Here is a 21,555-nt window from a genome sequence, read left to right as displayed (position 1 = left end):
ACATGGTCAGAAATATATATTTGGTATTAATATATTCAGACTTTTAAGAAAGCTCTTTCCAGTTACTTCTACTCACAAGCTTTTAAGTGATATAGAAAGACAGTCTTAGTTGTAGTTTTTTTTATCATATTGATAACTAACTGTGATTCTTCGTAAAATATCTGTGCGTCTGGATAGGACTTCAGATCAAAAATACGAAGGGTTTTTTTACCTAGATGTGCAAGTCAGTAGATGCTCCTTTACTCTGCTGTGTTATTTATTAGTGATAACCTAAAGGACATGCTAATTTAAACTTTCATTTCGAGTCTTGGGAAAGAAAATTTAAATTATTATGAAAAAGATTTTAAAAGACAAGTCTCTGTACTTGCACTTTCTGTGAAAGATTTTCAAAAGAGTTTTATAATTTCTTAAATCTAGATTATTTTGGGCAATCCATTTTATTTTGTAATTTGTGAAGCAGACATGTAATGCGGAATACACATATCATTTTGTGAAAACATTTGCTTCATTAAATAAAAATTATTTTTAAAAGACTAGTGTTTCCAGATATGTTAGTTTAACACATGTAAATATCTAAAAAATATATATATACACTATGAAATAAAAAAATAAAAATATCTTGGAGCACTTAAAAAACATGTTCTTTTAAATAATACACACATAATGCAGATGCTTCTCAAAATCCCAACTCCCTTTGAGGTTTTGTCAATAAATCAGTTTACCAAATAAATAATAAATCAAAGCTAATACATTAATTACACATATTTAACTCTTACACATTACAAAATTTTAAATAATCTATATTAAGTATGAAAATTCTGAATAGTCAGTTCATTAGTCTCAAATGAGTAAGATATATTCAGTCGTAATGCAGGCTTTCCACTGGTGGAGAAAACAGTAAAATAAGACGACTTCACTAGTTTTACTCATTTTCTGGGATTACTACAAATGATTTTACATGAATAATAAAGGAGAGTCTTAATTGGGCTCCTTAGCGCTTCCCAGCGGATGGAAAGTGAAGTATCCTCCCCCATGGGACCACATTCTCTCTCTCTCTCTCTCTCTCAAAGGCTGTTTTAAAAAGAGTTGTACAATTTTTCACATGAAGCACTTGGACTTGGAGTAAATACCTTCATAACTACAGTATTCCACCAAAAACTGAGTGAAAAGCTGAAACCTGGTGGCAGTTGATAGCATATGGTGTTGTGAGGGTTGCTGGTTCGAATCCCACATACTGAAGTAGTACCCTTGCACAAGTTACTTACTCTAAATTGTTCCGATAAAAGTAAGATAAATGGGTAAATGGCTGAAGAGATTTCAATGTTATAAGTCAATTTGGAGAAGAGTGCCAACTAAATGATTAAAGGTAAAAAGTAAGAATTCACACTATGACACCACTAAGGTAGCAGGAATGTTGAGGTCTCAGCTCAAGTCCTTCAAGTAAAAAAGAAAACTAAAGTATCAGTTGATTCTGTAACTTTTTAAAACAAAACAACTGACATGGTCATCAGTGACAATCAAACACATTAGTGTACACTGTCAGTTTCACAATGAAAGGGAAATCACTCTTCTTTGCGGTTAGTGTGACTGATCACTTTCAAAGCTCATTTCTCAAACTATTGATTATAGAAGTAATCCCTGAAAGTACAGCTTTAGCGGTGAGTAACGGAGCTCGGGAAGCCCTGTAATGTGAAAATGGGGCCTGATGATGGTTGTTCACTTTTTCTCTGCACTGTCAGTGCTGGGATCATACTTCTGTATAACACAAACTTTACACCCAGCATGTCACAGAATGTCATTCATTACAACAAACATCAGCAATGTCATTAAAACTCCACAATGAAGAATGTGTGGGTATTCTGGAAAAGCTACATCTAATGATGTTAATGATAGATAAAAGATTGGCAGATTAAATAAACACTTAATTGGCCAAGGTTGGCATCAACATAGTATCGTCCATGAACTTTTGTAATTTTTCACTGAGGTCCTTGGATGTGCAGTTGCTGCTATAGAGAGAGAAGAGAGAACACACTCCAAAACCACTTCACTGTTAAATGGTTTTAAATGCAAAGCTGCAGTCCGAAAACAGGATTGTTAAACATGTCCCTGGGCAGCCCCCATGTTAGAGTACAAAATGCTAGCCCATATAGAGAGCATCACCCATAGACCCATTCACTGTGTAGATGAGTTACAGGAGGTCAGAAATGGTACAGAGAAAGGCCAGCACAGGTCACTCTAAAGTTTGCATGACCACAAAGGTTAGAGCAACAGATCTGGAGTCATCCGAAAGGACACCGACTAATATCAGTTTTAAATCAGGTGGAAACTACTGAGATCTAGTGACTGGTGGGAAAGGTCAGTGAACAGCAGTGACAACTGGCCAGTGCACCGATTCAGAAATGATGGAGAGACAGCATCCAAGCCAGGAGGTTCCTAGAAAGCTTGTTAATGTCCTGTTAATTGATTATCAGTGATTATCAATGAGGGAGGGGTGGCAGGCATGGTGATGGTAAGTGGAACTCAGGAACGTTTGATAGCATAAATAAAACACATGGGTGTAGATGACATTATAGCTGGCCAGACTGGAGAGGAATGTCTTCAATCATACATTACATAATTACTATATACCTGAAATAGAGAAACGACTTCTGAAAGTTCGGTGGTAGTGGTGAGTAACGAAGCTCAGGAAGTCCTATAATGTAGAAATGGGGACTGGTGATGATTGATTGTGTCCTGTGCGCTACCCAGTGCTGGGATCATACTTTTTACTTGGCAATTTGCAGAATTTCATTTAGATTTAACACAAATACACTGGTCCAATTTCTAAACTCTATTTTATAATAACTGAAAACTCAAACAGATGTTATTTAAAAAATGATGCAAAGCATTTTCTTTGATTAGTAACCTCCAAACGCCCTTCGTCATGTGGTCTGAACCAGGAAGATGTTCATATCGTATTCTACAAAGTTGTGTAAAGAGCATGCTAATAATACGCAAAAATAATTAACAATAAGAGTCAAAGCAACGTACAACATTAAGATGCCTACAGTAAAATACATGATTCAATATTTATGTTCTGGTTGTATGTGTCCTCATCTGAATGTAAAATATTTAAAATATTAATAAACACAAGGTGGAATAAGCCAGATTTTAAAATCATATATTTTTAATTTTCAAATATGATTGTTTTAGAATTTTATGATTTACACTGAATGCTTTCAGAGAAATATTCATTATGAAACATATCCAGACAAATACCAACCTATCCCAGTCTACACCTTAAAAACATCACACAAACATCTGGAACATAACTTTATGGAAAATTTACATTTGAGATTCATGAAATGAAGGTCCAACTATAGTGAATATACAGAAACAGATTATTACAATGCATAATGCAAAGATTTTTCTAATACCCAACAATGTAATGAACACAGAACAATGTATGATTATGATAATAGAATAAAATGCATGTCTTTAATGATATCCTGTAATATGTGCAATAATGGAATCAGTCTTTGTTAGAGGTGGTGATAACCCAAAGTTCACACATACTGTAAAACCAGGTCAAACATTAAAAAGTTTACCTGACACTTTTCTCCAAAGCAACTTACATTTATACAGCTGGGTAACTTTACTGGAGCAATTTAGGGTAAATACCTTGCTCAAGGGTAATACATCTGGAAGTGAGATTTGAATCTGCAGCCTTTGGATTCAAAAGCAGCAGTTCTAACCACTATGCTACCGGCTGATCTAACTGATGGATGATAACATTCAGTCGCATAAATTATCATAAATAAAACTCTCGGGCATACAGAACATTATAGCTGGCCAGACTGGAGAGGAATCTCTTCAATCATACATTACATAATTACTATCTACCTGAAATAGGGAAACACACAACAAGACATTATTATACATCATTCCATAACTGAAATTAATCCCCTTTCAGAAAAAAACTTAGTTGTGATCACCTAATTTTGCAAGGTAAAAAATGTCTTAAGGCCAATAAAAACAGAAGTGGGCTTATTTACATATTTACATATATATGGTTTATAAAGGGAGAATTGTATTTGCATTTTTGCAGCACAGCCTGTTATAAAAATCTATTTTTGATAATTATTAGAATACAAAAGAAATCAAGCTAATTCTAAAAAGGTTTTCCTCAGTCAAGGTTTTCTGTTTAGCCAATAATACAGTCCTGAGATAACTGTACTGTTGGTTGTAGGTTCAAAAAAATTTAAATTCTTACTGTCTTCATACGTTACACCTTCAAATATACAGATATTTTTATTACGTAAACAGTTTCATAAATGCACTGTAGTTTCATGTCCTCTGTATTGAAATACAGTTAGCAAAGGCAGTTTTTATACCAGTGGAAGGTAAAAATAAATCAAACATTCAGTGCTCAAACATTCATTTTTTGATAAGCTCCATAGCAGTTGCATGAAAAGTCGCAATACCCCACCATCACGTTTTCTGGCTGAACAGCTGTAGATCCAGTCGGACCATTACCTCCCCGGTTGGTACTTCGTGAAGCAACAATCGTCGGTTTGATGGGCCCTTGTTCTCAAATTCCTTCTTAATGGTAGCCACAGGAAGCTCTGTGCGGCCCAGGAAGTCTATGGAGGAAATGACGGAGGATCTTCAGATTGATTCAGTTGTGCATTTAATAGCCTCAAAAATTAAGCTTTTTTTTCCCCAACACAAAATAGGAATTTTGAAAAGGTTTAAAGTGTACTGACCATCAGGGGAAAACTGGTTCTTCTCAAAGATTGCAATGCACAGGACATCCTGGTACAGGTCTTTGATGAAGAACTGGCAGTTGAAATTCCATCTGGGGTTGAGGGAGTCTGTCAGAGTTCGGGAGGTGTAGCATTGTGCTCCCATTGTCACCTCACAATATGGGTTACACTTCCCTGGAGAAAGATGAGAAGTGTCCAGGTTTTAATGTTTTGCAGAAGTAGAACTGATTTACTGAGGAATGTATGTAAGTTTCCAGCCAAACAAAGCATAAGAGAGAAGGAAGGCATTGAATGGACAGATTTTGCTACTGGGTCTTACCACCGGCTTTGCTGGACTTGAGCTCTGTGGCCTCCTGGATAGTGACAAGCAGGCGTCCAATTCCACTGGCTTTTACAGAACGTGCTGGGAATATGGAGGAAATGGTGAATGAATGGACAGGAACAGCATGCTGACAGAAGAGCAAAAGGCCAAAAACAGATGATTAAGTAAGGACACCATCTCAGCACCAGTGTAGTGATTGGGACATTGTCTTGTAGGAGGTTCTATTTTTCAACAAATCAATACCCAGTCCCAGGGATGGTTAAAAATCCTCTGGGCCTCCTTTAGAATGATCCTACCTTGGTCATATATTTAACTGCACAGTTCAGTTGGCTCTCAGCTAAACTCAGCTCGCCAGTCCTGTGCTTTGCTCCCCTGTAAATCATTCTGAAATGTGACTGAACGTGTACTCTGAAATGGAGAAATATAGTCCTTTCTCCAGAGTAGTGGCCTACTTTCTTCTCACCGGCCTGAGAATGTGGGGCATCACTTTCTGGTTGACTCTCAAACAAATAACAAATAGCACTAAATCCATTGTGGTAACACTTCTACCAAAGGGCAAGATCAAAATACACGAAGACCACCATGCTCAAAAACAAGTAATAGCTAAGCTCATGTTATCAAGAGGTAATGGATTTAGGATTTATTCATTAAATGGAGGAGTGGTGTGAGAACAGTCTGCACTCCCTACCAACAAGTGCTTGAATACTCATGACATCGCTCAGAAAACCTTTCTGGGAACACCTCACCTTGGTAGACCTTGTCTCGCTTCTTCTTTTCTGTGTCAATGAAATTTTCTGATGCAGCTTTAATTTTCTGCACCCAGGCTGTCCTGTCATCACCCACACCAAAAGAAAAGAAAAAAATCTTTGTACCACCAAAGCCAGTAAGTAATCTAGACATGAAAAGGTGCATGACTGAAAATAGAAATCGATTATTTTTAAAAAATAATTTACAGTACGGTTATTGTAAATTCTCATGAAAATATTTCCTACTTCACTGCATCTAAGTAATGTTGATTCAACCACTGAACCAATGTTTGGATTAAATTTTGTTGAAGAGCGATTTCCATCTCTCTGGCTTACCTTTCATTGATGTTTTCTGTTCTGAGTGTGTAAACGCGGTCGATGTGAGAGATGTGGAAAATTGGCTCATCGCTGGAGGGATCCGAAGGCAATTTGACCAGAACTTCATTCAGAAACACTGGCTGGATTGTGGAAAGAACAAGAGACAGTGACACGGTGCAGCTATGCTTTCACAGACACAGAATATGGGTACAATTTCATAAGCCTGTTAAAAAGGTAGATGTCTTAGGCTGTCATAAGTGATGTTATCTGAGTGTAAACAACATACATGGTGGTGTCTGAAGTATTTGGGGGTTAGGGAAGATGAGAGAAGGGAAGAGTGATTTGTTCACCGTTTTGTAGAGCTTGAACTGCACATTGGACTTGGAACTGAAGAGCCTGTCTGGCCCAGATGAGGAAAACTGCTTGATGGCATAGGTGAACAGGAGGAAGTCACTGAAGAGGAACGCATAAAGCTCCTTATTGCTCTTGGACTTGTACAGCTTCCCGCTGTGCAGGAGCTTCCGGGGACCCAGGCAGTTGGTCAAGGAATTGAAGGTTAAATTCTAAAAAACAATAATTAAAAGAGTGAGTTTTAATATCCACTATCAACGTTAAGTAAAAAAAACATCTCTAGATTTGACTCCCTGAGTTCATATTTAAGTAAGAATAATTTTGTTAAACTGATCCTATATTTAGCCTAATTACTTGTGATGAATATCAATCACAACTGTTACTTAATCTCAATCCAGCCTTAATTTCCTCTTCATAAATTGTTCTCATGATGTAACAGATGTTACAGATTATTGCACACTAGCGTTAAGATCTACAGCTCAGACCCTGGGCTTTGTTTCTCCTTACCTCGATGATGCCGTCACACTGCAGGTGGTTCTGTATCCATTCCAGCCGGTCTGAATTCTCTTTCTCCCTAACCCCTTCATTGACCTGTAGGCAGAGCTCCTCTGCTTTCTCCAGTGCCTCCTGCAGGTGCCCACGGTCTGTGTGTGTCTCAGGAGTGCTCTCTAGTATCTGTCAAGAAGGTGAAGAGACACCTGAAGCTCAGAGGGGTGCGGAACCCCTGTTCATTTGACTGGGGGTCAGAGGAGCAAATATGTGCAAAAGTAGAAATAAAAGAGAAGTTCAAGTTAAGAAATTAAATTTTTTTCTGGTATGGCCATAAAAGTCATGGAACAGCTATAAAGCAGACGACATAAACAATCAGCAGGTGAAGCCTAATAATTTCACAGAAGCACCTTCAGACAGGAAGGTTTTTTTTGGATGAGATCTGACCTTTTGAAATGGCTTCAAATTATTTGGTTCAACAAATATACTTAATCAAATTAAAAAAAGCATCACTACCATACATACCATGACACTTGTTGCAGTTTATGTTTATACCTCCCGGACACTACTAAGCTTGAACAAGTGTCAACGTTTAGAGCAAACATCATATCAACAGTCATATGAAAGTTGCTGAAATGAAACATTATAGCCAGGCCTTGATAGCTTAGTTAGCAGTACTTCCAGTACTAAAGGGTACAGGATAAAGAGCTTAAAAACCACATACACCTCATTATGCCTGCAATAAAATTTTGCAGACTACACAGAGTAACCAAAACACATAACTCTATACCAAGGGGCAACATGACACAATACGATACCCTCTGAGGGTTACTACCGTCATGTATATCTATAACCCACAAATATAAATTTAAACACACAACAAACACTGACACAAATCTTTACATTATAACAGCAGCAGCAAACAGCACTAAATTTTGTACAAACATTATTGAATTTGAGCCACAGTGCATCATGGGACAGCTACCACTGCTAACATTATTTTGATTTATTCCTATTCACAACATAAAATAGCTGTTCACGGATGTATGTTATTCTGAAAAAGGACATAATTCTTTCAACAAAAGCCATCAAGCTGGGGTACTTTGAACCTTTGCAGCAAAAATGTTTTATGCATATCGTTATGGGCATATCTTTATTAACACCAAGAGGGAATACTGCAGCCTGACTCACAATGATTAATTATCCTTCTGCTTTCATCAGTTGGGGCAGCTGATAGTATACTGGTTGGTGTTGCTGCCTTGGGATCAGAAGGTTGCTGGTTGAAATCTCACCTACTGCTATAGTTCCCTTGAGTAAGGTACTTACCCTAAATTGCTCCATTAAAATTGCCCAGCTGTATGGCTAAATAACTGCAGGTAGCTTAACGTTGTAAGTTTCTTGGGGAAAAAAGCATCAGCTAAATGAGTAAAAGTACTTGCCAAGGAAAATATAAAAAAAGACTTGAGTTTGTTGTGTGTTTCAACTCATAGTTAAGGTTTTAATAAAGTGTGCTACTGTAATAACCATCAGGAGGAATTGTGTTGTCATTACTAACGCTCACACAGGTCTGGAATATTAGCTTTTGTATTTGTCCATTCTGCTTGACTTTGGTGTTGCTAAAAGTCTGGTTGAGGTATGGGTCATACCATACTGAACATGCGGCTAAGGTACTGTCACATAAAGTGCAAACTACAAATAGTTACTACAGAACTTGACATGGGCAAATTAATTTACTAATGTCAGTGCTATTTGTCATATGGTATAATTATAGCACTCAGTCATGCCTGAATCCCTATCCAATCATCATGTGGAGCTGATAAAACAGTTTCTGGGTCTGTAGGGTAGGGGACTTACATTCTTGATGATAAGTGGGTAGCGAGTGATCCTTTGCATGGGTTTGAGCAAAAAGCTGGACAGGGGCATGCCTTTGCAGCGATAATCAGTGGCAATTTTCTGTGCGGCAAAGAGTTGCGAGTTAGTATAGCCCAGACTATATCATATAACCAACACTGAACAGGCCTGAAAACAAATGAATTTGAATTTATTCTTTACATGTTTTTCCGTCATTCAACTTCACCTTGAGGAAGTTCTTAAAGTCCGGTTCCTCGTCAGTTTTGTGCTGTAGCAGAGCGGCGCCATCCAGCTGGCAGCTGCAAAAGCGGACATAGGCTTGCATGTGGGAAAGCTGTGTTGCCAGGACGTCACCAATCATCTGCACAGGCATTTTCTCGCCACCGCTCTGCTTCCTTGCTCGTAGGGCCCTGATGGAAGGACACAATAGATGTGAGTACATACATACTGTAAATACATGAGACACATAACAATACGGCTACCTTTTATAATTGTGCGTTCATTTTTTCATTCGAGTCATATGTCTTTCATGTACTGTACAATATTAGTTTATATAAATTTACATAAAATCTTGAACACGATCACTGCGTGACCCCAGTCAATACTGCAGCTGAGACTTAGGACTTAGTATCAGCTTTGCAGTACCTTGGGGTCTCAGCAGACAGCAAAAGAGAGCACATACTGAAGCAGCGCAGTGTTACATGAAATGAGCTCGTCCCAGTTGATGAAGATCATGCCCATCTCTGACTCGGTCAGACGGCCTGACTCGGACATCGGCTTGTGAAAAACCTGAACGCAAAACAAACCCATTCGGTGTCAATTTCAATCTATGTCTATATGGCTGTTTTAATGGTCAAACAGCAGCTAGCCAGTTAAGATATTACTCATTTATCACTATCATTTACGTTGATTAATTTAGCAAACACAAAGCAAGGTACAACTCGGAGAAAACAAAAGTGCATTTCACCAGCATGCAGAGAGAAATAGATGCACACATTCAATTCTTGAAGTACAGTCAATTAATTAAAGAGTGCTGTTGACCCAGCATACATTACACAAATAGCTCCATACAGAATTAGTAGAGAGCACTTTTTTGACAACAGATAATGCAGTGCAAATTTGTGGAATAGACTAGAGATCAGGAGAAAAGTGGGTCCAAAAGTGATGTGCTTCGAGACCCTTCTTGAATGTTGAGGTATTATTCTGCCCAGTAGTGCAAACAATTTGTAAATATTACATAATATTTGCAAAAAAGGTAAAATAAGCAAACTTACCTACAGAAGTCCAACAAAATAGTTTCTGTAAATTTCACAACTCATAAAACAGCATTTTTTCAGAAAGTCTAGTCCAAATTCAAGCATGTTGACAACAGGTGAGACATTAGTGTCCTGTACCTGCAGAACCAGCTGCAGGTCCTCCACATAACGCTCTTCTGTCTCAATGAGCTCATGAATGTATCCCTGCCTCTTCCTCTCCATCGGGGTCATGGTGTCCAGGCTCATCAAATCAGCGCACCCTGTAGGTCAAAGGCAGCCAGCGGTCATTAGAGGTCAGCGAGGCCATTTCGTCGTACACCATGCAAAAGGTGGAACGACACGGCACGACAGCACAACAGCAGACACCGTGAAACTGCACGCGCTGTGGGCCTGCACTCTGCAGGAAGCAGGAGTCGGAGCTGCCTCAGTTCAGAAAACCTCCACAGCAAACCAGCATGCGTGACCAACAGGATTCGGAAGCACTTGAAATAGATCCTCACCTAGCGTTGAAACTTCACTCAGGTCGGGTCACCCTGATGAACTTCTTAAGAGGGACTCCTGAGTTGCAGTGGGTCAGCATTCAGAAAACTTGTATTTCCCTAAACCCTTTCCACAAGCAGGGTTTAACAAAGGAGTAGCCCCTAATTTTATTGTAAAATGTATAAAATCTACTGCTGAAAAAAGAAAAATATCTGACAACCACTATAGTTACGCAAAAGAACAATAAACCATAAACAGGTTCAAATTCTATTTGGAAGAACTTGTCTTGGCACACCAGTTCAAAATATATTTCTATACTTCATAGGATTTGCTAAAAGGATTAACATTTAAAATAATCCTTAAATAACAATTGTGTTTAGCATCCAAAAAAGACTCATTGGGCTATGAATAAATGAACAGAAATCAAGCAGGCACCCATCATCATTCTCAATTTTCTGTTACTAGAATTTTCCAAATTCTCTGCACATACAGGAATGAATTGAAACCACATAAGACCACAAATCCATATTAACTGCAGACAGACTGAACATGTACTCCGAATTATTTAGTCTATAAATTAAAACCCTTATATGCCAAATGTATACCTGTGAAAATACTTCACATTTACAAATGATGCTTTAAATGAAGTAAACTTGATAGTATTCAGTATTATCATAAAACTCTGTCCAAACTTAATTCTGTTTTTCCTAAAATTTCCATGAACTTGAGTGGACAATGCGGATGCAGCACTTCTCACTTATTGTTGATGCCCAGAACAGGACAGTAACTACAAACTGCAATCAGTCTCTCTCTCTCTCTCTCTCTCTATATATATATGTATGTGTAAAATCAGTCTACACATGCATTTAAAAAAAAAAAACAACAAAAAAAAACCCAGACATAACTGCTCAAAGAGCAAACTATCCAAAACAAAAAAGAAACAAATGTCATCAACTGAAAGACACCTATTACTTGCTGACAACAAGTACCAAAGACATCCAAAGGGAAGTTGCTTTGTCTCAGTTTGTTTCTCTGCAACATCACATTGAAAAGAGTTATTATTTGCACTGTTAGCTCACTTTAAAATTTGGGACTGGTTGTAATTTATTACATAGTCTGACAACACAGATAATGTATTGTTTACAATCCTAGATCTGAATGGCTTCTGAAGTGGTATTATTTGAACAGTTGAATAAATTGCTGATTTACTCACACACACACACACACACACACACACACACACACACTCTATCTGAACCGCTGATTTACTTTTCAATAAATTAACATGAAGCCTAAATTTTGGCAAAACAGTTGTCATTTGTCAGCATTATTAATTACCCACAATTAATGTATGTATGCATGCATGTAAGTAAATAAATAAATAAATAAATAAAAAGTCCAGATCTGCTATGGAAGATAGGTTATCTTTAAAAAAAAATACCTGGGTCAAAGCAAAAGCTTTTTATTATGAGATGAGATTGTTTTTTAGCTTTAGTAAACTCACTCACACACACACACACACACACACACACACACACACACACACACACACACACACACACACACACTTTCTGAACCGCTTGTCCCATTCGGGGTCACGGGGAGCCAGAGCCTAACCTGGCAACACAAGGCGTAAGGCTGGAGGGGGAGGGGACACACCCAGGACAGGACACCAGTCTGTCGCAAGGCACCCCAAGCGGGACTCAAACCCCAGACCCACCGGAAAGCAGGACCCGGTCCAACCCACTGCGCTATCGCGCCCCCCTAAAGCTAAAATAATTATGATAAATATATTATAGGATGGTACCAAAAGAAACAGCTTTTCAAAGAAGCTTTAAAGAAAATTCTAAACATTTTCCACACAGTAATTGTCTGAAAGTTGAGTTTTTTTTTTAATAGTACTTTCTTCCTCCACATCAATCCACACTCAAATGAAGACAGTGGGTTTTGCATAATTAGGATTGCATGGTTAAAGAAAATGGAGAAATTAAGAAAGGAAATAAAAACCATCCATCTCAGAAGTTAAAAGGAAGGGATTATAAAGAAAAGAAAAGAATACTATGGAGGGCCATATTAATAGAAATGAAAGTCACAAAGACCCTCTATGAGAAATGAAAAACATGAAATAATCAAATTGACTACATGCTTATCTTCATCTTCTTGGTTTCTCCTCATTTCTCATCAGGCTAGGGAACTTGTGATGATGAAGAGGGCAGCAAACATTTTGTGCAACAGGGTGAAGCCAGTCAAAGCAGAACAGTGCAGGCTTATGCGAGTTACTGAGATGAGAAGTCCTATCCATTGGCTGATTTGGACTGTCACTTGGGGGAGTGGTGAGAAAGAGCAGGACCCCAGCAGCGTCCTGTAGCCTATAATGATAGTGGGTCTCTGGGAGACGCAGAGACGAAGAGAAGGGAACCCTACCATCCTACAGAGAAACAGAGATGATGGGAACAGAGGTAAAGAGAAAGTGAATGAATAAAAGCATTTTGATGAAGACAGATGATTAATTAGAAAGGTAGATGGTAAGACGGATGGGCGGATGGATGGATGGACGGACGGACAGGCAGACAAGATGGATGAACAGATAGATGGATGGACAGAGAAAGATGGAAGAAATTAATAATGGTTAGCTACAAGCTCAGGAAATAGAAATCTACAAGATTACTGCAATTAAAACGATAACATGTTGGTCAGGTCCTTATAAAGACAGAACTATGTTTGCATATTCTTGCAACAGACAAACTATGTAAACAAGTGAAAAAGCAATGTTTAGAACAAAGGTCTTAATTTCTTGAGTAATAAAGGAAAGCATTTCCAATTAACTTGATTCAACTGTTTGCACTGTGTTTATTTGGGGCTAAACATAGTAAAATAAATTTACTATTTTACAAGCATTATGTAAATCAAATTAAACTGCACAACTGTATTACCTCATTTTTAGAAAGTGACATGCTGCAATAAGATGAAAACACCTCAAGCAAACTTTGTGTCCTGTATATCAATTATGTTAATATGTGAAATAATCATACAATAAGATATGCATTCTCCTTTTTGTTATAAATCTAAGACAATACTGAAAAATTTTTTGGCAAAGTGAAATTCTTCTGTATAAAGGTGTGAAAAAGTTTCCAGCCAAATTCTGGGTTTAAAATACTTACATTGCTTGCTGGGGTCACATTCAGCAGTGGTCATTTTAACATAGTTGGTCGGAAAGAGGCCTGTAACTCCGTTGACTTCTCCTCTCCACCAATCTGGGTTGCTTTTGTCCAGTACATTAATCAGCTGACCCTTGCTGAAGCTCATCTCATCTTCATTGACTGCACTGTAGTCATACATAGATATAACCTGACAGACTAGAGGACAGAAGACATAAGGGTAAGAGCAGGATATAAACAAGTTAGCAGATGATATTTTGGGGACCTGGTGTCCAAGAGCTGCTCTTACGTGGAACCAGTGCCGGCGTAGACTTTCCACTGTTGCTACCGAGAAGTTTAACATGGGAGGCGGGGAACCAGCCCTTTTGACGCTTTTTACCTCTGGCCTGGAAGGAAAAAGTGGCACAACAAACAACTTGATAACCAACAATTTCACAGTCCACCTTTTGATTAACCAATACCTAATGAAATTTGTTGCCTGGTTGAATAAAAGAAACAGCTCCTCTGAAGTGGTATCCTGTTATTACCGTTTGATCTGAAAGTGACCACCCATTGTAACCACCAGGAACCTCCCCTCCCTACACGAACCTGCAGTTCGCCCAGCCACCAACCCGTAGGGTTCTTGCTGAGGATGAGAATGAGTTGCCCCGGTGCCAGGTTCAGCTGCTCCAAGCCAGTTGCTGCATAGGCCGTTGATACCTGGGCAATCTCTGCACAATGGGTCCAGTGGGTGAAGATCAGATGACCATTTACAACTGGGCATCCAGAAGACAACTTAACCTGTCACCTATATGCTATATAGCTACCAGCAATATTCTGCAAGACATGTGAAGCATATAAAAAATTAGCTTAAATATTTCTCCAAAAGGAGTGTAACTGGGGCAACCTGCTAAATTTATGACTGTTAGCAGTATAATTTATGGCTTTAAGAACAGCGTAACTGTATACCATCTCATCTCTTTTGGTGTCATGACTCAGAAGTTCCTACCTGGTTTCTTTCCAGAAAGACCAGGTCTTCCATTATTGCTAGAGGCCTGAAAATATAAAGCAATCAAACTTGAGCAGCAGAGGTTTCAATGGTCTGTTCGGTTGTTATGTTGTCACTGCATTTTAGGCTTTCTTATGTTGTAAATATTTTTTAAAACATGTAAGAAGAAGGAAAACATTGCTGTCCCATAGGAAATGATAAATTTATAGATCAGTTCAAACGATCTCAAAGCCAAATGACAATGCTGTATTTACATCAATCTCCTTGGGCTTTACGTAGTTGGAGGGAAAGACTCCGGCCCTGTCTCCAATGCAGCCTCGCCACCACTCGCCCTCCCGCTCTGTCACCAGGATGGTGTCCCCCTGGCTGAAGGTCAGATCCCCTGGTTCTGGGCTTTCATAGGTGTATAGGGCCACATACTCTGAATGGACATCGTGCATGGCTTAGAAACCAATTCACCCCAATGGCTATCTGAGGTACTTACTGAGGAGCACTAAAAAGGGTTAACTTAGAGGCTCATCCATGTACAAGGATGAGGAAGTATGCAGAAGGAAAAAACAAAGATCATGATGACATAATAAAATATTCTAAAACACTTTATCTTAAATATTTAACTGAATTGACTCATAAAGTATGTGTATCTAAGAATATCATGCAACATACTCCACGCTCAACATCACACCGATGTATGTTTGTAAAGACTTCTCGGAAACATCCTACCTTCTAGTGGAGAAGCTTCTGTGGAATCACTTCCATCTACAGTGGGATATGTCAAACTAGTAAAAGAAAAAAGATTCATTAATTTGTTTGCAGTAATTTTCCACATTATTTTTTTTAGAATGAATATTAACAGTTTACCCATCTCGGGTGTGTCCCCTCCCCCTCTAGCCTTGAGCCCTGTGTTGCCGGGTTGGGACAAGCGGTTTCAGTCAATGTGTGTGTGTGTGTGTGTGTGTGATTAAAAGTTTAAGTAATTTCTATGGACATCAGTAATGCTTTATCAAAAGTTTGGCAAAAGAAGTTAAACATAATTGATTAATATTAACAGCTGTTTAAAATCTAAAACATTTTAATGATGCAGTGCACATAATTGCATGTTATTATATGACAGCTTTTAAATGATAAATGGTGGCTAGAGATTAAGCATGATGTTTTGTACAGGTGCAAAAACTGTAAAAGATGTGTTACTACACCACATTGCAACTAATGCATTTATAGGCCAGTTGATTCCATTTTAACAATAAGTCCTGCATGTAATAATTACAATTTGATTTTAATTTAAAGGAGGGCTTGTCATAAAAACTGATGTCCATTATAGAAATCCACTATTTGTCACAATGATCTTCATACACAAACAAGTATCTTGTCCACATACATGAATGAATTCTTCAGTGGTCATTCATGCAGAAACAATGAACAGGAAGCCAACACAAGCTATTGGACCATGATGGCCTGTGCCCATCTGACTGTATGTAGCTTGCTGGCCAAACTGGCTAAAGTAAGATTTGTAGAAACTACCATATCTTGAGTCAAGTCATGGCCAAATAAATCCATAGCCTTTTAGACTGCATAATATACCTTTTGCTATTGTAATTGTTGATGGTCAACAGCTTTCTATACAGAAGACTATACAAAACAGTGATCAACACTTCTAAAGCAATCTCCCATGACTGTTACAGCCAGATCCCAGATATTAGTGAGAAAAATCATGTTTTACTCTGGGTTAGTATCTCTTCCAGGCAACAGTGTGACGTAGCTCTTGGGGAACCAGCCCTGGACCCCATCCAGCTCCCCGAGGTACCAGTTGTCTTGCTCCTCCAGCACGGTGATCATGTCATCTTTGGAGAAAGTCAGGTCGTTCTCTGTCTTTGCCATCCAGGAGCACAGAGCCTGGGCCTGAAGGTTACCATCCATCTGAGAATGAGAAAGAACACAGTACATATTGGACAAATATCAAAGGCTTGTTGAAGAACAATTCATATTCAAACTTTAGGGATTAATTACTTGTCCTCACTTATTTCTCTTGATGTGTTAATGTGTCTATTATGGTCATTCCTTAAACGACAGTCTGTGTACTGGACTGAACTGGTCAGCAAATCTGTACCTCCAAGGCCAATACAGCATGTTGATTTTCCTTTAATTTCAGTGTTCAGTGACGTGAATGAAGTTGTACTTTGGATAACATATTGTTTCATCTGTAGTTTTAAGGTGTAAATCAGCTGCTAACCAACAAGCCTGCAGATCCTGGCAGCCTAGAACCCCCCAAATATTATGCACACCCATAGCTGTAGCAAGGATCAAATTTTTAGCTAGATCATTTTATTTACTCATTATAAATCACTATATAATACATGGAACCAAAAATACTGAAGGTCTGGATCTACAGGGTACACAAGGTTGTTTTGGCATTGAGTAACAAACTCATTGTGCATACCTGTCATAAGTAGACTAAGTCCCCCATTTATGCTAAGCCTACTCTGTCAGTCAACTTTAATTTGACTGAAGCACTACATTTAAACTGATTAGATTGATATACTAATTAAATATTTCATTGTACTTCTTACATTTATTATTTATAAGTCCTTACGGAAAGCTGGAGCTGAGTTTGCATTTATTTCTGGTGACTTCTGCTTGTCAAAAAATGAAAGAGAGATCGGAATCAAGTTTAACTACACCATTATATTCAGTGATTACAATGTAACAGAAAAATTACAGAACTAATTACACAAAAGCTATTTAATTTATTATTCAATTAACATCTCAAGCAAATTCAATGAATAAAGCCACCTTTTTAAACAAGTGATGTCCTACTACTGCAAAAAGTATTAGAAATCTTCCTGCAAAGCAGGGGACAACTGGTGAAAATGGCTTATAAAAGCAACCTGGAAAAGCACATTCCAGTCATAAATAAGTATCAGTATAAGTTTAACATGTCCTACTTTTGGTCTTCTTTTTTCTACTGTTTTCCCATTACCCTGCAGGAGTCTGTCTAATTTCAGACGCATGGTACAAGGCCATGCAGTAATGAGCAGGAGATGGACCATGCATGTGAATGCGCTCACCTTTGTGTGCTCTGCAGAGGCCATCCCAGGCATGTGGGTAGGGGTTAAGGCAGATGCGTTCTGATGTGTAGCACCAGGCACGTCGCCATCCCTCAGGGAGGCATCAGCTTCTGTTGCTTTGCAACTGGAGCTGAGAGAAATGACTGAAACATTAGAAGTGCAATGACATAAACCCAGCATGTAGTACAGCAGGGTCAGCATCTGGCGCTGTGATTCAAAGGTTGTTGATGTAGGTCTCAGCAGGGGACGTGCTATGCTCCTGAGGGAGCCACACATCTTGAGCTACAAGAACACAAATATCAAGTTGTACAAGTCAAAGTGCTAACTTATCAGCTTTGTAAATTCACATCAAATTAATTTTTCTACTGGGTAACTATGATGAATGAGCAATAACTCTGCCACCTTTCTCCAATGTGTCTTTCCTGTCAATATGGCTGAACTGCTACAGACTGATACTGACACAGCAAAATTCAAGCAGGAATCTGAACCTAGAGAAATATCCACAGAGAATGTGGCTTCAGACAGTGAGCAACTGAGCTCAGCCAGGATGAACTCACACAGATGATGTGGACGGGGGCGGTGGGGCCTTTCTGATGACAGCCAGGGGTTTGGGTCTGAATTGCTTCTCTGCGTAGGTCTCCGGAAACCAACCCGACAACCCCCGGAGGCTGCCATACAGCCATCCTGGTTCACCTGCTGTCCCTTCGTCCACCTAGGGGCGTCACCACATCAGGTATAAAATTAGATGTTAATTAATACACATCTGAAACTCTCATGGGCTCCAGCCCTGCGGGACCAGAGCTCTGTCTTCATTGTTCAGAAGGAAACAAAACCACAAGAGAGCTCTGAAACAAAGTAGATACAGAATCTATGCCTTTGCTTTCTTCCTTTTACATCTGTTTTATTTTATATATGCTTCAGTCTGTGTGGTTGTGTGAGATGTACCTCAATAAGATCGTCCACCTCAAAAGTCAACTCATCTTCATTTCTGGCGCTGAATGGGTAGAGGGCTCTGTACATAGCAAAGTTTGCAGATTTCCTATCTGCAGTAGTGATGGAATGGAAGGCATCTGCAATTACAGTTTTTACTTTGTATAAATAACACCATAGGACCACTGGCTATGAATGGATTCATATATTCATATATAGCAACTGAACTCCTTGATACTGGATGAACTGCATCAAGCTCAACATTATTACACCTTAATCATTATTAATTGAATGTAAGTGTATTGGGATAGTTATATTTCAACAGACAAATTCTTAAAATGGTTGATAGTAATGAATAAACATATCCTACATCATTGGCTTTGTTTTATGTGAACACCTTTATATGACTATGGGAAAAAGCCTGATTTTTACCATGCTGATCATCTGGAATCTCAGTCTTTGTGGAGTTCTGCTGCTTTGCCACCTCCTCCTGTCTGGCCAAAGGTCTGCTGTGCTGTTTTTGCCACTTCTCTCCCTCCGTCCTCTCGGCTTCCCTCCGCTGCTCCTTGGCAACGGCCCAGCTCTCTCCCTCCTTCTGCTCCTTAGCAGCTTGTTGGCGATTGAGGACTTCGGATGCCTCCTCTGCCCTGAGCTTTGCTTCCCGCTCTTCCTGCAGGCGCCTCTGACGTGCATCCTCGTCTTGCTGGAGCTTCTCCTGCCATAAGCGCTCCTTCTCCAGCTTTGCTCGTCTGTATCAAAGATAGCCAGTAAAAAGCAAGGACATCATTAGAAACTGAGAAAAATGCAAAAAAAAAAAAAAAAAAGTGTTTTATAAATACAGTATTCTGTAAAAATTTAATATTAATTATGTAATAATAAGAATGATAATGATAATAATAAAAGTGTTTCCACAAGTGCAGGAATGTTGATCACTTATAAGTTTCAAATGTCCATATAATGGACAACTAACATTACGATAGAACAACTGCCACAGATGAAATGCATGAATTATTGAAGAAACACTAACATAGTAGAGAAGGACTGGAGATTGTTTCATACTGAAAAATTTTACTGAACCATATAATTCAAGAGCACATCTACATGAGTATCACACAGACATATTAACAGCTGGCAGAGCTGCATGTTTCAGCACATGGCCTCTCAGCAAGACATGTATGACAAGATCACCTGATGGCCTCCTCCTCTTCTTTCCTCTTCTCCAAACACTGCTCCCTGCGTCTCTGCAGCTCACAGAGCTTCTCCTCCTTTATCCCGCAGAGCTTGTCTAGAGCCAACTGCTGCTTCCTCTGGCTCTCTCGGAGCTCCTGAGGTGGGAAGAGCAAAGTCTTCAGCAGGCGGCACGACGAGGATGGCTGCTCACCTCCAACACATCACCTCTGATGTCAGTGGTGCTAAGACTAAAAAGTTGCCTGAAAATATTTTTCAGATCACATTCATGATTGTGAATGAATCTGTATCCTATTAACTATATCCCGGCATACTGGAAAAATTACATCACTAAACATAAAATGTAAAAATGAAAACATGTCACATTAAAGACAATTAAACAATGTGGCATGCAGTCATACTGAAACAGAACTGAACATTTCTAACAAGAAAAATCACAAAACTAAACTGATTTCTTACAAATACAATTAAAATCTTTGTGATTGTAGTTACTACTACTAACAGACAAAAAAGACAAAAATAATATTTTACCTTGGTATTGCTGTTATTTGTATTTACACAAAATAATGCATGAATTATGGTGGAAGATGAAAAAAATATACATATTTTTCTGAGTTTTGGATAGAATGAGGTTAAATAACATAACTAGAAATTTATTTGGTGGGAGATGAGAGAGAAAACAAAGGTATTTCCTGATATTCAGTCCATATAAAAATAACAGATGAGGTATAGGCTCAAAACCCAAAATCCCACTCGAATGCTAATGTCACCGAGTTGTTGGAGTTGTTGTGTGGTAGGTGAAAGAAAGTAAAACAAATGAGAATGACCTTAATGAGCAAGAAGAGATTGCTAAGACAGCCGAGCAAAGAGAGAAGGCCTTGTAGAACACAGTCATCCATATCGTCAGACTGCAGAGGAATCGAAGGAAGCAAAGAAGGGGGTGCGGGGGTAGACGGAGAAGGAATAAAAGGAAATTGTTGTAGGTTAGAAAGGCTTGTCAATTAAGAGCAGAAATGTCAGTGCTTTGGATTAGAGAACCATGCACTTTTCACAGTAAATTCGACAAGTGTCATTCTCCACGTAACTTGGCTAGCGTGCACCTGCGTGCAGCTAAGCCTTGTGAGAAAAGAACCTAGGATTCATCACACTTCACAACAGTCTACAGACGGAATTTCAGGTCAAACAGCTTTGTTACCTGACCTACATAGCTTGTCCATTTCAGTGGCACTAAGGCAAAACTAAACCAAGCCACTGGAGCTGACTGATTGTTTTAAAATTGCTATGCTGCAAAACCTGCTTGCAGAGTCTCCCCGTTCAGCAGACATATAAACTATGTACGCTTTTCCACTATATCTAATTCATTATTATTTACACAAATGGAAACCCTTTGGATAATGTTTTGAGTAATTAATGGACAGGACTTCATTTTCCGTGGATTATAGAACAAGAAAAGAAAATGTATTCAGGCACAGTTCACTGATGTGGAAATAAAGAATAGTTGCTGTTAGTAACAAAGTAGCTGCAGTGAAAAAACTGCACCGAGAAAAATACATCATCAATGTGCAGTTAAAAGCTTTTGAAATATCCATGTTTTAATGCATCATTGCTGCATTTCATCATTGCATCATTGCTATAATTAGAAAGTGGGCATGCAATGCAAAAATAAGCTGC

General features: G+C 38.7%; 1 protein-coding gene and 1 pseudogene across 2 annotated transcripts in view; both read right to left on the bottom strand.

The window, feature by feature from the left end:
- Window positions 1-1,461: 1,461 nt before the first annotated feature.
- On the bottom strand, window positions 1,462-1,654 carry LOC114912343 (uncharacterized; annotated as a pseudogene).
- A 2,440-nt stretch (window positions 1,655-4,094) lies between these two features.
- The window catches only part of itsn2b (intersectin 2b), a 42,735-nt gene continuing 25,274 nt past the window's right edge, over window positions 4,095-21,555 (bottom strand). Inside the window, exons 17-39 of one of the 2 annotated variants that reach the window (XM_018732882.2) lie at window positions 19,885-20,021; window positions 19,129-19,445; window positions 18,712-18,836; window positions 18,324-18,478; window positions 17,767-17,896; window positions 16,422-16,618; window positions 15,425-15,480; window positions 14,959-15,125; window positions 14,705-14,750; window positions 14,305-14,426; window positions 14,006-14,102; window positions 13,720-13,914; window positions 10,217-10,338; window positions 9,505-9,611; window positions 9,049-9,232; window positions 8,826-8,924; window positions 6,990-7,157; window positions 6,482-6,694; window positions 6,150-6,271; window positions 5,814-5,896; window positions 5,065-5,148; window positions 4,746-4,919; window positions 4,095-4,622 (exon numbers count right to left, since the gene is read on the bottom strand). In XM_018732882.2, coding sequence (XP_018588398.2) covers window positions 4,471-4,622; window positions 4,746-4,919; window positions 5,065-5,148; window positions 5,814-5,896; window positions 6,150-6,271; window positions 6,482-6,694; window positions 6,990-7,157; window positions 8,826-8,924; window positions 9,049-9,232; window positions 9,505-9,611; window positions 10,217-10,338; window positions 13,720-13,914; window positions 14,006-14,102; window positions 14,305-14,426; window positions 14,705-14,750; window positions 14,959-15,125; window positions 15,425-15,480; window positions 16,422-16,618; window positions 17,767-17,896; window positions 18,324-18,478; window positions 18,712-18,836; window positions 19,129-19,445; window positions 19,885-20,021 — 3,252 coding nt within the window. In that variant the 3' untranslated portion in view covers window positions 4,095-4,470. The remainder of the gene's footprint in view (window positions 4,623-4,745; window positions 4,920-5,064; window positions 5,149-5,813; window positions 5,897-6,149; window positions 6,272-6,481; window positions 6,695-6,989; window positions 7,158-8,825; window positions 8,925-9,048; window positions 9,233-9,504; window positions 9,612-10,216; window positions 10,339-13,719; window positions 13,915-14,005; window positions 14,103-14,304; window positions 14,427-14,704; window positions 14,751-14,958; window positions 15,126-15,424; window positions 15,481-16,421; window positions 16,619-17,766; window positions 17,897-18,323; window positions 18,479-18,711; window positions 18,837-19,128; window positions 19,446-19,884; window positions 20,022-21,555) is intronic. The other variant, XM_018732892.2, reaches the window with a different exon arrangement.

Source organism: Scleropages formosus, chromosome 15 (genome assembly GCF_900964775.1).
Source record: "Scleropages formosus chromosome 15, fSclFor1.1, whole genome shotgun sequence".
Lineage (NCBI taxonomy): Eukaryota > Metazoa > Chordata > Actinopteri > Osteoglossiformes > Osteoglossidae > Scleropages > Scleropages formosus.
The sequence above is the reverse complement of the archived record's forward strand: the minus strand, read 5'-3'. Positions and strand labels throughout refer to the sequence as shown.